The sequence below is a fragment of the Leuciscus leuciscus genome (assembly GCF_965113295.1).
Source record: "Leuciscus leuciscus genome assembly, chromosome: 3".
NCBI lineage: Eukaryota > Metazoa > Chordata > Actinopteri > Cypriniformes > Leuciscidae > Leuciscus > Leuciscus leuciscus.
Window position 1 is genome coordinate 25,483,355 of NC_138727.1, and position 17,714 is coordinate 25,501,068.

At 39.8% G+C, this 17,714-nt stretch overlaps 1 protein-coding gene across 1 annotated transcript in view; it reads right to left on the reverse strand.

Annotated features, from left to right (window-relative positions):
- The window catches only part of LOC309495519 (baculoviral IAP repeat-containing protein 2-like), a gene marked incomplete at its 3' end in the record, with an annotated part of 281,365 nt that extends 275,149 nt beyond the window's left edge, over positions 1–6,216 (reverse strand). Inside the window, exon 1 of the mRNA XM_082165300.1 lies at positions 6,162–6,216. Coding sequence (XP_082021426.1) covers positions 6,162–6,194 — 33 coding nt within the window. The 5' untranslated portion in view covers positions 6,195–6,216. The remainder of the gene's footprint in view (positions 1–6,161) is intronic.
- Between the last annotated feature and the right edge of the window lie 11,498 nt (positions 6,217–17,714).

Sequence of the window (17,714 nt, forward strand, 5' to 3'; positions counted from 1 at the left end):
GTGCGGACCGGGGCACGGTTCGCATGAAAAATCGCTAATGTGAACGCTGTCATCGGACCCGGGTGCGCACTAGAGTACCGAACCCGGGACTACCTGGAGGAGGTGGTCTGAGCTCGGTTGCTCCCGAACCGTGGCGCGGTTCGCGTTAATGTGCAAGCAACACGGACTCGGGTGCGCGCTTGTTCAGGAAGTATAGTATCCCGCGCATGCGTATCACTGTCGATATCATTGTTTCCTCACACACGACAACCAGTGCTGCGTTCCAGTCCACTTTTAGACACGCACTTGCGAACTTCCCTAAGCACTTCCCCTCCTGGGAATCCCCGCCGCCATTTTGAAGTGCGTTCCACTTCGTGAAGTGGACGAGGGAAGTTTAGATGGACAGACCCTCGTTCCCTCGATTTTGATCAAGGGAGCGAGTCTACTTCATATGTACACTTCAGGCACCTATATGTCCCACAATGCAGTACGATTGTGACGTCACCACAAATCTCGTCTAATCACCACCACAACAAACAACTCTATGATATATTAATTATATATATTTTTTAAAAACCAACCCACAAACATCTATATACATTTGGATGCTGCATTAAACAAATTCTTAAAGGGAATTTTTTTTTTTAAATAATAAATCAACTCTTTAGCTGATTCCAAGTGATCAAGGGCTTAGGGCGTTCCAATTCAGCCCATTGGAGTTTCCGCCAGTAGTGGGCACTTGTGCATCGTAAGCAATGACGTACATCCGAGTGAACGAGACGGAGGGAAGTTAGCGAGTGAAGGGCATGACACTTTTGGACTGGAACGCAGCCCATGAGTGGCAGGGGAACGTTGTGGGACACTGAAGAGGTGAGGTGCCTCATTCAAATTTGGGAAGAACAAACCATACAATAACCATACATACAAACCATACATAAAACAAACCATACATAAAAAAAAATCTTCTGCGAGCAGCAGAAACACGGCGTCCCCTGGATATGTGCTGAATTACACCATGTAATGAACATAAACGTAGTTGTCTCTCACTATGTTGTGCATAATAGCACCAAAAAAAACAGACAAATTACAGCTATGCTCAGTCGAGTTGTATTCTCCATGCGTTTTCCGTGTGCGTTTGCGATGACGTAAGATCACTGCAAACGCACCTGGGTTCGATACAACTAATTGAGTGTGAAACCAGACCAACGCTGCGGGGGGCGCCGGGAACTAGCGCACTCGGGTTCGGACCGCAGCAAACGAACCCAGTGGAAAAACGCCCTAAATCCCTTGAGGACTAATTCAAACTGCCATTCTATATATATATTAGCCAATGAAACTCATTTAAACTAATAAACTCTAATCTCATACACTTATAAACTAATTAACTTAAATTGAATAACTAATTAACTAATAAACTCATGAATTCATAGACTTATGAACTCTTAAACTCATAAATTAATAAACTCTGAACTCTAAACTCATTTAAACTTATAAACTCTAAACTCAAAAACTTATACACTTATAAACTCAAAAACTTATACACTTATAAACTCATCAATTTATACACTTATAAACTCTAAACTCATAAACTCTGAGTGTGTGTGTGTGTGTGTGTGTGTGTGTGTGTGTGTGTGTGTGTGTGTGTGTGTGTGTGTGTGTGTGTGTGTGTGTGTGCGTGTGTGTGTGTGTGTGTGTGTGTGTGTGTGTGTGTGTGTGTGTGTGTCTGAGTGAGTGTGTGAGCGAGGTAGTCTGTTTGTGTGTGTGTGTGTGTGTGTGTGTGTGTGTGTGTGTGTGTGTGTGTGTGTGTGTGTGTGTGTGTGTGTGTGTGTATCTATCTATCTCTCTGTCATAAACTTCAAACTACTTTAAACTTTAAACCAATTTAAACTTCTTAAGTTTAAAGCTCCCAGCTCCCAAGCAACTCCATAGCAACCAAACTTGAGTATCCTAGCAACCGTTTTGCAAGACCTATATCTCTGTATCAGAACATCGTATAGAGATGAGGTTTGGCTCTTTTGACTCATGCTAGCAAACAGCACTTTCAACATGCTACACATGCTAGCAGTGAATAGCTACATGCTAATAGTGATTAGTTAAGTAAGAACTCTATAAAAACTCCATAGTAACCATCTGTGACAACTACCAACCACCTAGTAACACCATATCAACCGCTCTGAATACCATAGCAACCACCCAGAACACCCTAGCAACCACCTAGCAACCACCCAGAACACCCTAGCAACCACCCAAAACACCCTAGCAACCACCCAAAATATCCTAGAAACCACCCAGAACACCCTAGCAACCACCTAGCAACCACCCAAAACACCATAGCAACCGCCTAGCAACCACCCAAAAGACCCTAGCAACCACCCAAAATACCCTAGCAACACCATAGCAACCACACAAAACATCCTAGTAACCACCCATAACACCCTAACAACCGCCTAGCAACCACCCAGAACACCCTAGCAACCACCCAAAACACCCTAGCAACCACCCAAAATACCCTAGCAACACCATAGCAACCATACAAAACATCCTAGTAACCACCCATAACACCCTAGCAACCGCCTAGCAACCACCCAGAACACCCTAGCAACCACCCAAAATACCCTAGCAACCGCCTAGAAACCACCCAGAATACCCTAGCAACCACCCAAAACACCCTAGCAACCACCCAAAAGACCCTTGCAACCACCTAGCAACCACCCAAAAGACCCTAGCAACCACCTAGGACACCCTAGCAACCACCTAGCAACCACCCAGAACACCCTAGCAACCTCCCAAAATACACTAGCAACACCATAGCAACCACCCATAACATCCTAGCAACCGCCTAGCAAAAAACTTTCTGGTCCAAACTTTCTCAAGCCAACTTAAAGTTTGTCTCGACGAACTTTCGCATCTAGTTGATTAGTAATGTTGCGAGAGGTTTCCTCATACGAGTAAAAACGCTTTAGATGTGTTTGTGACAAAACATTGTATTCACTTAGACTTTTTGAATGTATGACTGATCCTTTTTTCTTCTGAACAACTTACATTTCATATGAATTACCTGAAGTGTTGAACAACCACATATAGGGAATGCATGTTGATTACCAAGTTTCAGGCATAGTGCAAACATGCAATGTTTGAGAAAGCTAATATTGGTGTAATCTTTGAGAGGTCTCACCCACAAATGCAAAACTATATGCGTTGGGATAATCCAGACATAGCTTTACTAAAAGAAAATATTATGGAAGTAATTTTCAAACTGTGAGTAGGCTATGCTTCAACATGTAATTATACCATATTTTATATAATAATATCATGGTTCCATGTTGTTTTAATGTTTTAATGTTTTAATGTTTGTTTGTTTGTTTGTTATTAACTAATACCTTTTTTAACTAACACTTCAACATCCTGCACAAATTAAAGAAACGTATGAGCTAAGGATGTTCTCTGACCCCAAATAAACGGGGTAATGGAGTGTTCACAATATACAATATACAAGATATTCTCCTACTTCGTATGTGTGTGTGTGTGTGTGTGTGTGTGTGTGTGTGTGTGTGTGTGTGTGTGTGTGTGTGTGTGTGTGTGTGTGTGTGTGTGTGTAAATAGTTGTGCTTAAATCTTTGGGTGTATTTTCACACGCCAACATATTTTGTCACACCGTAGTGATGCAAAGTACCACACTCTTGTAAAACCTATGGACTAACTTTAAAACATCATCTTTATTTGGGAATCACACGCGATCCAAAAAACATCCATGTGATTCAAAAGACCAAATCGCTAAGAAAAGAGGGTTGAAAAGCACCATTTATAAAAAAAACACAAAAGTTTGCAAATGATGGTTTCATTACTCCACTAGATTTAGTCATCTTGTTCAGATAGTAGATGACACTGTTCACATCACATCAACTATTACAACAGAATCACATCTGACTATTGCACTGAGAGATGTATAGGGCCTATACATTAAAGGTTGAGACTGTTAAAGTTCCACACTCTGGTAAAACCTGTAGATACAATTGCACAAAAGTAAATTCTAGAGGTAAATTGGGTTAAAAGTAAATGCATCATCATGAGCCATTTAAAACAAATACAGAAAAGCCACTATAGTGATCAGTTTTAGCGTTTGAATTGACATTTTACATATCACGCTGTTTTTGTACAGTTTTTGCAAAAAGTATATAGTCACAGAGCGTGGTCAAACATGTTCATATAGGAATGTATGAAAAACAAGAAAAAATATTGCATAAAGAGAATGAAATGACGGTCCTTCTAGTATGAGAGTGTTTAAGACTAAACAAATCATATTTATTTTAGAACATCTTTCTGCTATGTCTACGAAACATTGACGTGAAAGATGAGTATTACACTTCAAACTCGTCTAACTATTACACTTATTTTGTTATTATTACACGGTTATTTTGTGTGTGTCACTAAACAACATGGTTAAGCTAATGAATTACGGTTGATACGTGGTATTTTTACGTGAAAGGAGGGAAAGGAATATTTAACATATAAAAATAAAAATATTTTAACCTATCGTCAATTTCAATTGTTAGATAAATCATCTAACAATCAACAGTTAAATGTGAAACAATTAGAGTTGGTGTAAATTTGCACATCCAAAAACTGTTGTTACTTGGATGATAAATATCTTCACTTTATGATAGGAAAGTACGGACAGCTTCTTTGACCAAGCCTCTACATATGGGGCACTTGCGCAGAGAAGGCGCACATTCTTTGCACACAACTAGGTGACCACAGGGGATGAAGACAATGTTCACTTCCTTATCCATGCAAACTTTTCATGTGCGCTCCTCTTGAAGTCTTCTTAACTGTTCCTCCATAGGCAAGTCTGAAAGATCTTGACTCGGTGATGCAGCTTCATTTGTCTGGGCCATCAGTTCTCTCAGCAGGCAGACATCATTCTTCTTGATCCAGTTGCGGAAGACCTCTGCTGCTGCATTTCCTTTCGACAGGACTAACTCAATGAGATGCCCTGTCTGCTGCTTGACTGTAGTGCAGTTACGAATAATGTCATACTCTTTCTGTGAGATGATGTTCTCCTCTAGAAGATGGTCCATTAAGCTCTGCACACTTTTTAGCTGCTGTGACATGACAAGATGATGTTTCTTAAGAAAAGTAAAACCATCTGATGCCATTTCCTCAGCAAGAAGCTCTCGCTCCTCCTCTCTCTTCTCATCTTCTGCACTTAGGGGGAGGCAGAGTGAGAAGACGACAGGAGGTTTGCGGTGGGGGGTAAACTCTGGATGAAGACATAAAATGTGACCACAGGGCATGTCCACTCAAGCCCTTCTATCTGTTCAGGAGTTCATTAAATTTTTTTAATAAGATTATGTGTTCTGTTATGGATGACTAGACACTAGTCATGGGATGTCCAGCAGAGAGAAGGGCTTGAGTGGACACGCCCTGTGATCACATTTTATGTCTTCATCCAGAGTTTACCCCCCACCGCAAACCTCCTGTCGTCCTCTCACTCTGCCTTTTCCCCGCTTCGCAACGTAGCCATCCTACAGCTTTCCGCCCCTGCGACACCCGTAACATCGACCACCACGGCATCCGTTTCAGGCCAAACGGAGGAGCAGTTGGGTTACTTAAACCTGGCCCCCTCCAGTCCCATTTCCTCCCGTGGAGTTGAGGATATGTCTCACCAGCGACCTCCGGCTTGTCACAATCCTGACATGCGTCGGGAACAGGAACGCCTTGACACCTTTCAGAATTGGACTCTTGCTACAGTAACTCCAGCCGAGCTTGCCAAAAGTGGTTTCTACTACCTTGGCCAGGGCGACAGAGTGGCTTGCTTCAGTTGTGGAGGCCAGCTTAGCAACTGGGAACCGGGAGATCGGGCAGTATCAGAGCACCAGGGGCATTACCCCAACTGCCGCTTCGTTCGAGGTGACCGTGCAGATAATGTACCTTTATCTGGCGGCTGCCTTTCCAATGTATCTAACTCGGCAATGCAACAGTGTGAAGAAAGGTTGCTCACATTTGTCAACTGGCCCTCAAGAATAACTGTTCGACCAGACCAATTGGCTAAGGCTGGTTTTTACTATGTTGGTCGTAATGATGACGTGAAGTGCTTATGTTGTGATGGTGGACTCAGATGTTGGGAGTCTGGTGATGATCCATGGGTAGAACATGCCAAGTGGTTTCCAAGATGTGAATACCTGTTGCAAGAAAAGGGCCAAGCGTTTGTTCATCAGATTCAAGCAAGATTTCCAAGACTATTTGAACAGCTATTGACTAATGGAGACAGCAACTCGAGAGAATTTGTTGATCCACCTGTTGTACACCTGGGTCCTGGAGAAGACCGTTCAGAAGATGCAGTGATGATGAACAATCCTGTGGTGAAGTCTGCTTTAGAGATGGGATTCGAGCGTGGCCTGGTGAAGCAAACCGTTCAAAGCAAAATTCTCGCAAGTGGAGAAAATTACAAAACCGTTCAAGAGTTGGTGTCTGATTTACTAAGTGCAGAAGATGAGAAGAGAGAGGAGGAACGAGAGCTTCTTGCTGAGGAAATGGCATCAGATGGTTTTACTTTTCTTAAGAAACATCATCTTGTCATGTCACAGCAGCTAAAAAGTGTGCAGAGCTTAATGGACCATCTTCTAGAGGAGAACATCATCTCACAGAAAGAGTATGACATTATTCGTAACTGCACTACAGTCAAGCAGCAGACAGGGCATCTCATTGAGTTAGTCCTGTCGAAAGGAAATGCAGCAGCAGAGGTCTTCCGCAACTGGATCAAGAAGAATGATGTCTGCCTGCTGAGAGAACTGATGGCCCAGACAAATGAAGCTGCATCACCGAGTCAAGATCTTTCAGACTTGCCTATGGAGGAACAGTTAAAAAGACTTCAAGAGGAGCGCACATGAAAAGTTTGCATGGATAAGGAAGTGAACATTGTCTTCATCCCCTGTGGTCACCTAGTTGTGTGCAAAGAATGTGCGCCTTCTCTGCGCAAGTGCCCCATATGTAGAGGCTTGGTCAAAGGCGCTGTCCGTACTTTCCTATCATAAAGTGAAGATATTTATCATCCAAGTAACAACAGTTTTTGGATGTGCAAATTTACACCAACTCTAATTGTTTCACATATAACTGTTGATTGTTAGATGATTTATCTAACAATTGAAATTGACGATAGGTTAAAATATTTTTATTTTTATATGTTAAATATTCCTTTCCCTCCTTTCACGTAAAAATACCACGTATCAACCGTAATTTATTAGCTTAACCATGTTGTTTAGTGACACACACAAAATAACCGTGTAATAATAACAAAATAAGTGTAATAGTTAGACGAGTTTGAAGTGTAATACTCATCTTTCACGTCAATGTTTTGTAGACATAGCAGAAAGATGTTCTAAAATAAATATGATTTGTTTAGTCTTAAACACTCTCATACTAGAAGGACCGTCATTTCATTCTCTTTATGCAATATTTGTTCTTGTTTTTCATACATTCCTATAAGAACATGTTTGACCACGCTCTGTGACTATATACTTTTTGCAAAAACTGTACAAAAACAGCGTGATATGTAAAATGTCAATTCAAACGCTAAAACTGATCACTATAGTGGCTTTTCTGTATTTATTTTAAATGGCTCATGATGATGCATTTACTTTTAACCCAATTTACCTCTAGAATTTACTTTTGTGCAATTGTATCTACAGGTTTTACCAGAGTGTGGAACTTTAACAGTCTCAACCTTTAATGTATAGGCCCTATACATCTCTCAGTGCAATAGTCAGATGTGATTCTGTTGTAATAGTTGATGTGATGTGAACAGTGTCATCTACTATCTGAACAAGATGACTAAATCTAGTGGAGTAATGAAACCATCATTTGCAAACTTTTGTGTTTTTATTATAAATGGTGCTTTTCAACCCTCTTTTCTTAGCGATTTGGTCTTTTGAATCACATGGATGTTTTTTGGAACGTGTGTGATTCCCAAATAAAGATGATGTTTTAAAGTTAGTCCATAGGTTTTACAAGAGTGTGGTACTTTGCATCACTACGGTGTGACAAAATATGTTGGCGTGTGAAAATACACCCAAAGATTTAAGCACAACTATTTACACACACACACACACACACACACACACACACACACACACACACACACACACACACACACACACACACACACACACACACACACACACACACACACACACACACACACACACACACACACACACACACACACACATACGAAGTAGGAGAATATCTAACTGTATATTGTATATTGTGAACACTCCATTACCCCGTTTATTTGGGGTCAGAGAACATCCTTAGCTCATACGTTTCTTTAATTTGTGCAGGATGTTGAAGTGTTAGTTAAAAAAGGTATTAGTTAATAACAAACAAACAAACAAACAAACAAACAAACATTAAAACAACATGGAACCATGATATTAATATATAAAATATGGTATAATTACATGTTGAAGCATAGCCTACTCACAGTTTGAAAATTACTTCCATAATATTTTCTTTGGTAACACTTTATAATAACTGCACGCTATTAATCATTAGTTAAGCATTAGTAAACAGTTAATTCATCATTTATAAAGCATTAATATACATTAATAAGCAGTTTATAAATACAGTTATAAATGCTGTATTCTTGATTTATAAGCATGTCTATAATGTGTTTAATAATTGTATTTTCTTAATTTATTAATGATCACTTTATCATTTTTAAATTAAGTATTGCATTATTTACAAACCGGTTATTTAGGAGTTGTCAGTGGCTAATAAGATCACTTAGAAAGTGTAAGTAAATGTAGTAGATTCAGGTAGTTATAAAGCATTTAGTAGTGGTCAGTTAACTATGTTTGTGAGCTAATCTAAAGTGAGGACTAGTTATGCTTTGTAAAGCATTTACAAAGGAGATTTAAACACTCAGTTTTCTTCTAAACAGAAAAAGTAAACAAATACAACACAGCGATACAGAACATAAAAATATTAACAGCCTTTAAATCTTCTTTATAAACGCTTTACAAAGCATAACTAGTCCTCACTTTAGATTAGCTCACAAACATAGTGAACTGACCACTACTAAATGCTTTATAACTACCCGAATTAACCCTGAATTACAGTAGAAATACATGTTAATAAACCATTTATTAACACACTAAGTAACTATTACTATATGTCTGAATAATAATATGTATTTAAACAGTTTATTAATAATTTACTTACACTTTCTAAGTGATCTTATGAACCACTGACAACTCCTAAATAACCGGTTGGTAAATAATGAAATACTTCATTTAGAAATGATAAATTGATCATTAATTAAGTATGAAAACACAATTATTAAACACATTATAGATATGCTTATAAATTAAGAATACTGCATTTATAACTGTATTTATAAACTGCTTGTTAATGTCTATTAATGCTTTATAAATGATGAATTAACTGTTTACTAATGCTTAACTAATGATTAATAGCGTGCAGTTATTATAAAGTGTTACCTTTTCTTTTAGTAAAGCTATGTCTGGATTATCCCAACGCATATAGTTTTGCATTTGTGGGTGAGACCTCTCAAAGATTACACCAATATTAGCTTTCTCAAACATTGCATGTTTGCACTATGCCTGAAACTTGGTAATCAACATGCATTCCCTATATGTGGTTGTTCAACACTTCAGGTAATTCATATGAAATGTAAGTTGTTCAGAAGAAAAAAGGATCAGTCATACATTCAAAAAGTCTAAGTGAATACAATGTTTTGTCACAAACACATCTAAAGCGTTTTTACTCGTATGAGGAAACCTCTCGCAACATTACTAATCAATTAACCACAGAAATATTGCATGTCATCAGACTGTTTTAAAGAAATTAAAGCATGAATAAAGATGAATCTTTATTTAAAGAAGATAGAATTCTGCTTTTGCAACACACTACTGTATAAATGTTCGAAGTCGTTTGTGTCTTTGGTAATTTACTTCCAATCCATACTTTGAAGCATCATGATTTTAGGTCTGTAAAAATAGAGAATAAAAAAGAAATAACTATATGCCTAACTGAGAAAAACTGTAGGGGTAAATGAAATATACAATTTTGTGTCTTGTTTTAGTGTAATACCAGTTTTTGTAAAGCAAGAGTTGTATTAATGTTTTTAAAAATAGTTTGAGACATATTTTAACTACTGTTGCATGATATGTTTAATGCATACACATTGTAACGGTCACTTGGAGGATTTACGGCAATTTGAGGTAGAATGACAACTGCTCATGTACGTAGAGGGTGTGTCCGTATGAGATGCGAGAGCTGTGCAGGAGAAGAGATAACGCTCTACCGACTTTTGTTCTCTTCCTATTATTTGCCTCTTTCACTTTGTGAACCGAGTTGGATGTTTATTTGTGTACTTTTATACGAATAAATCCCCACGCATGTTGACGAGTGACGGCGCGTGCGCCTTGAGTTATTACGTTTAATCATTTACTACCATTTAAAAAAGCTACCTCTGCAGGCGTGTATTCTCATGCATTGGGGTGAGTGTTAGGTGGGCGGAGACTCGCTTCACAGACCAGTCTATTTCTCATTCGTGTTGTGCTTTCGGAGCGCAAGGATGCCTACGGAACCGTGTAGGCTAAGAGATATTTTAGCTAGAAACTAAACAAAACTTAGTAGCAAATCGTATTGTTAAAAAGTTTTGCTTAAAAATTATTCACTTTATGTATTTTTTTTACTGTTGTTGTTTGATATGTTTGATATGTTGCTCACGTTTGAAACATTGTTTAAAAAACATAATTTACCATTTTTCTGGTATATTTAAAAGTCGTTCGTGAAAGACATTCTATAACTTGTTTTAAATGATTTAACGTTGACTTTTTTGGTTTTAACAGGTTTTAAAATCTGTATGTGAACGAAAACATTCTAACATGTTTAACATTTTTCTGATAGGCCTAACGATTTAAATACTAGTATAGGCCTACACCTTTGTATTTTAAAGGTCTGTATCATTTTAAAAAGTTGTAGGCCTATTTGAAAGTGTTACATGTCTGTGAAAAAAACTGTTTGGCTACCGCTTACGTTTCACGGTTTTAAAGTTTAAAGCACATAGTTTTGAACAGATTCATTATTTTTTACTCCAAAACGCATTCTCAAACAATGATCAGATTTCTCCATTGGGTGAGGTGGATTATCCTATCGAAGAGTGAATAAATCAGTAAGTTAGTGAATATTTCACTAAACTTCACTAAAAGTCCAAAATTAACTAAAACATGAGTTTTTATTTTTTTTAAACAACTATTATTTTTATAAATGTTATTTAGTGTAATTATAAATAAATCTAGTGTTAGGTGGACGGAGACTCGGCTTCACACACTACTCATTCATGTTTCTACCGTCGATGAGTGATGTATTCATTTCATTTCATTTGTTTATTCTCTTTTCATGGAAATGCAACACGAAATGCCACAACAAACACAATTGTGGAGTGGGCGTTTGTAGGGAAGGGGACGTGGGAATTCACACGGGCCAGCCTCAGAAATAGGCCACGACCATTCATGTAGCCTACATCCATTCCAAAATCACTGCAAAGTATGTAAACGTAATCCTCTGGGTGTTTATTGATATAATCCGCGAGAAATCGGGTTCTTGTAGCCGTGGTTAATCCAGCCCCCTCTGCTATGAAAACCGGTTCACTTCCATCATCTTTTCAAATATCTCCATACTCCTGTATAAAATAAAATCCAATCCCTTTCCGCAAAAAAAAACAAATCGGGATCCTCTGTTGTATTCGTTGTGAATCGCTCGTCGTTATCCATTAACCAATCTGACTTCACGATTGTTTTTGTCAAAATCATATGTAGCCAACACGCACGTCCTCCAGACAAGTGAAAAGTAGGCTATTTCACTTGCGCTCCGCCGGCTCATGGAGAAATCGCGTTAAACAGGGTCCATGTTTATTCCGCGGCACTAAGGTCAAATCCTCCATAGCTTCATCAATGTTTCTTTCAGGTGTTTTGGGGTCTGACATAGCCATCGCAGATAATCTGATTTGCAAAAAACCACAAGTAGTATTTCACTCTAAGTTTGCACTCCTTTTTAAACAGCTCATGTGACTTCCACGCTGTGGGAGGGGCATCGACGTGAGTGATGTCATTTTTAGGGACGTCCCTTAAATCGAAATTTAACTCTCAGCTTTGAGAGGGGTGTATTAGGGGGTGTGGTCTGAGCCACTCACTACCCCGTCTTTCAGTGGCCTTTTGAGTTCGGACAGCGAAGTGACCGGTCTCTTTTTTCTATTTGGGAGCTGAAAGACACTGTTGTTTTTTCCCACACTCGCACCTGTTGTGGGTGGGATAGGGGGCGGGGTTTGCGTGGGTCTCTGCACAAATCGCCGGACTGAATGGACGTTCTTTAACACTGTTCCAGCACTAGGAAACACTTATATATCTTTTAAACTCTGAGTCCTTTAACAATTGGGTATGTAAAAACGTAAGGCTTTTTAAACTAGTTTGTGTTTTATGTTACAGTTTTACAAATCAACATTTTAAAATAACACTAACTCATTTTTTAATAACTCTTTTTAGAGAAAATGCTATTTTAACTTATTTCATTGACGTTTTAAAAGTGATGAATGTATATCTGTCTTCTTTAATAAATAAATAAAAAACACTGATCTCACACTCTGACTATGTCTTTATTGTACATTTCTTAAAAAGTTTTAATATACACCGTTTAGAACTACTGAGCGTGGGAAATTTTCCCACGGTTCAGATGTTCAACCCCCAAGGAGGCGTGGCACAAGTCCGATTTTCCCACGGTGTACGTACAGCCCATAAATGGGAGGAGCTAGCGTGGGAATATTCTCACGTCAAAAAGGGGGCGGGGCTTGGGGGTCATAAATCAATCAAAAGTGACACATAGTATACCTCTATACTCTCTCGGATTCCTATTATAACGGCGGATTTGCCAGGCGCGCGCCAGGAGCGATTCACAGCCGAGGAGACCGACGTTCTCGTCAGGACATTGGGGATGGAGAAACCCACCCAAATTAACTTCGGTTAAACAGGCGTATGATAATTTGGGTAAATGTGTAAGTTAGATGTATGCTTTTAGAATAAATTGTCTATCTATCTATCTATCTATCTATCTATCTATCTATCTATTGTAATAATGTATGATTTGCAAAAATGAAAACTGCTGCTTCTGTGTAGATGAGAGAATCAAAGTGCGCGTTGTGCACACGCTACAATAGCCGCGTTTCCACTGTCGGGCCAGGGCCGGGCCGTGCTAGTGCGTGCCAGGGCCAGTCGCGTTTCCACTGTCACTTCCGGGGCTTGATCGGGGCTTACTCGGGGCCAACGGCCAGGATTTCTGGCCCGTCGAATACCTTGGGCCAGAGCGGGCCAGAGGAGTGGTTACGAACAGAGGTGGAGTTTACCTGAGTCGGGAGACGGCAGCGCCGGATGATTCTGTTAGCATTAAAGACTTTTAAAATAATTTAACTCGCGTTCATGTTTGAATGCCTTGTGTTTGTGATGCAAAAGACTATGCGCGCTAACCATTACCATAGTAAACATGGTAAACGCTTGAAGATACGCATAGTAAAAAAACATAGTGAACGCTTGAAGAAATCCGACCAATCATAAAGGCTATCACAGTCATGTTTTTATTTTATCTGTCAGTAGCCTACGTCTCGTCTCTTTATACCGGACTATCATAAAATAAAGCAACTTTTTTTTCGGGAGCTTCCTCTGTTTCTCTGACTGAAAATATCTGTATGGGAGTCGAGAGAGTGCTGCTAAAGCTCCTCAGGTCGTATTTTTGGTGGCATATATTTGTAGAAATTATCATTCTTTCTAAATGTGATGTAAATATGTCCTTTAACTACCAGATAAACAGTAACAGACGCGACTGAAGAAGTAAGTGTGTCCTCTTTCTTTTGTGAAATAGACCTAACGGTAATTTATTTCTGAGTGACTAATGTGCAATTTTGACATAAATTAATTCATTATGATCAATGTATCACTTTTTATTGTAAACCTGTGGTAAAACATCGATGCTTGGGTTTTAAATATTCAAGTAAACAACAAAAATGCCAGCAAACGGCCGCTTTTATCATGTTTGTTTTCAACGCTGTTTCCAGTGATTTCTGATTAGTTTTCTGATAAAACTTCCATTTGTTGGTGAATGGGTTAGTGTGACGTTGTTCCAGAGTGGCGTGTTACGGGCGTGTTTTAGTGAAGCGCTGTGGAGCTTCTGTCCCGACAGTGGAAACGCAGGCCCGGTGCTATTAGCCCGAGGCTATCAGCCCGGCACGGCCCGTTTAAAGCCCTGGCCCGACAGTGGAAACGCGGCTATTGATTATGGCCAAGCATGCGCCCTTAAAATAGCATATGAATAACATGCGCAACGCGCCACTGACTTTAAACAATTTTTTTCCTGGTTAGTGGCGCAATTGTTTTCTAAACCTGCAAAATAGCATGAAGGAACGTTTGCGCCGGAACATGCCTCCTCTTTGCGCTGAACCGCCCCCGGGAGCGCAAGTGTATTTCTTAGTTAACCGACGTGCTTCTGTGGAGGGAAAAGTCCGCTTTGCGCGGGTGCAAAATAGGAATGATCCACGCGTCGGTGTACAAAGTCAATTGCGCTGGGTGCAAGATAGGGCCCATTATATTTTTAACCCACAGTTTTATCCTTAAAGATATTATTTTTATTATGAAACTCTCTTAAATATGTTAATTTCTTCATTTTATATGCAAAAATGGAGGTACTTAATGGAGCTCCCTAGTTATACATAATATACAGAAAAATCACAACTATAATATACATAATATACAGTGGGTACGGAAAGTATTCAGACCCCCTTACATTTTTCACTCTTTGTTATATTGCAGCCATTTGCTAAAATCATTTACGTTCATTTTTTCCTCATTATTGTACACACAGCACCCCATATTGACAAAAAAACACAGAATTGTTGATATTTTTGCACATTTATTAAAAAAGAAAAACTGAAATATCACATGGTCCTAAGTATTCAGACCCTTTGCTCAGTATTTAGTAGAAGCACAGCCTAATACAGCCTGTGATCTAATTGATCTAATACAGCCATGAGTCTTTTTTGGGAAAGATGCAACAAGTTTTTCACACCTGGATTTGGGTATCCTCTGCCATTCCTCCTTGCAGATCCTCTCCAGTTCTGTCAGGTTGGATGGTAAACCTTGGTGGACAGCCATTTTCAGGTCTCTCCAGAGATGCTCAATTGGGTTTAAGTCAGGGCTCTGGCTGGGCCATTCAAGAACAGTCACGGAGTTGTTGTGAAGCCACTCCTTCGTTATTTTAGCTGTGTGCTTAGGGTCATTGTCTTGTTGGAAGGTGAACCTTCGGCCCAGTCTGAGGTCCAGAGCACTCTGGAGAAGGTTTTCGTCCAGGATATCCCTGTACTTGGCCGCATTCATCTTTCCCTTGATTGCAACCAGTCGTCCTGTCCCTGCAGCTGAAAAACACTCCCACAGCATGATGCTGCCACCACCATGCTTCACTGTTGAGACTGTATTGGACAGGTAATGAGCAGTGCCTGGTTTTCTCCACACATACCGCTTAGAATTAAGGCCAAAAAGTTCTATCTTGGTCTCATCAGACCAGAGAATCTTATTTATCACCATCTTGGAGTCCTTCAGGTGTGCTTTCATGTGTCTTGCACTGAGGAGAGGCTTCCGTCGGGCCACTCTGCCATAAAGCCCCGACTGGTGGATGGCTGCAGTGATGGTTGACTTACTACAACTTTCTCCCATCTCCCGACTGCATCTCTGGAGCTCAGCCACAGTGATCTTTGGGTTCTTCTTTACCTCTCTCACCAAGGCTCTTCTCCCTGATAGCTCAGTTTGGTCGGATGGCCAGCTCTAGGAAGGGTTCTGGTCGTCCCAAACGTCTTCCATTTAAGGATTATGGAGGCCACTGTGCTCTTAGGAACCTTAAGTGCAGCAGAGATTTTTTTGTAACCTTGGCCAGATCTGTGCCTTGCCACAATTCTGTCTCTGAGCTCTTCAGGCAGTTCCTTTGACCTCATGATTCTCATTTGCTCTGACATGCACTGTGAGCTGTAAGGTCTTATATAGACAGGTGTGTGGCTTTCCTAATCAAGTCCAATCAGTATAATCAGACACAGCTGGACTTAAATGAAGGTGTAGAACCATCTCAAGGATGATCAGAAGAAATTGACAGCACCTGAGTTAAATATATGAGTGTCACAGCAAAGGGTCTGAATACTTAGGACCATGTGATATTTCAGTTTTTCTTTTCTAATAAATGTGCAAAAATGTCAACAATTCTGTGTTTTCCTGTCAATATGGGGTGCTGTGTGTACAATAATGAGGAAAAAAATGAACTTAAATGATTTTAGCAAATGGCTGCAATATAACAAAGAGTGAAAAATGTAAGGGGGTCTGAATACTTTCCGTACCCACTGTATACTGTCTAACGTCTTTACATCTTCAACAATGCAGTGAACCCATGCAGTGAATGAACAAGTGCAGTGAACACATCTCAATTTTCAGTCAAACAATGAATTAATGCATTAATTAATGACGGCTTTATTCTGATGATTCAACTGACCACTGTGCCCACCTTTTGCCTGTCTGTCTGTCGTCCATCATGTCCCTCATTGCTGCAGTCATACTGGAATCTGATCATGGATGGGAAAGGGACATCGAGGCTATCCTTGCCTGAGTGCACTGTCTCCCTCATCACAGAACCCTGTGAGGCTTGTCTCAACAGCAAACACTCCTGTGAGCCTTTGGCATGCTGAAAACACACCGGTGCTCTACAGACCCTTTCCAAAAAATTTGAATATCATGGAAAAGTTTATTTATTTCCATAATTCCATTCAAAACGTTAAACTTCCATAGATTATAGATTCAGGGCCCACAACTTAAACGATTTCAAGTATTTAGTTGTTTATTTGTAGGCTACATAATTTGGGCTTCCAGCTCATAAAACCCACGAAAACAGGATTTCAAAAAATTAGAATATTACATGAAATCACACAGTAATTACACAGTAATACCATGGTCATTGAACCAGGTTTTGGTTATTTTGGCAGTGTGGGCAGGTGCAAATCCAGCTGGAAAATGAAGGAAGCATGAAGTGCTCTGAAAATGTCCTGGTAGACGGCTGCGTTGACTCTGGATTTAATAAAGCACAGTGGACCATAGTCCTCTTTTCTGATGAGAGCAAATTTTGCATCTCATTTGGAAACCAAGGTCCCAGAGTCTGGAGGAAGAATGGAGAGGCACACAATCCAAGATGCTTGAAGTCAAGTGTGAAGTTTCCACAGTCTGTGTTGGTTTGGGGAGCCATGTCATCGGCTGGTGTTGGTCCACTGTGCTGTCCACTCAACGCAGCCGTCTACCAGGACATTTTCAGAGCACTTCATGCTTCCTTCAGCAGACAAGCTTTATGGAGATGCTGACTTCATTTTCCAGCAGGATTTGCACCTGCCCACACTGCCGAAATAACCAAAACCTGGTTCAATGACCATGGTATTACTGTGTAATTACTGTGTGATTTCATGTAATATTCAAATTTTTTTGAAATCCTGTTTTCGTGGTTTTTATGAGCTGGAAGCCCAAATTATGTACAAATAAACAACTAAATACTTGAAATCCCCTCAACCACCACCAATGTGCAGCATACACCTGGATGATGAGACAGCAGCCATATTGTGGCAGAACGCCCACCACACACCAGCT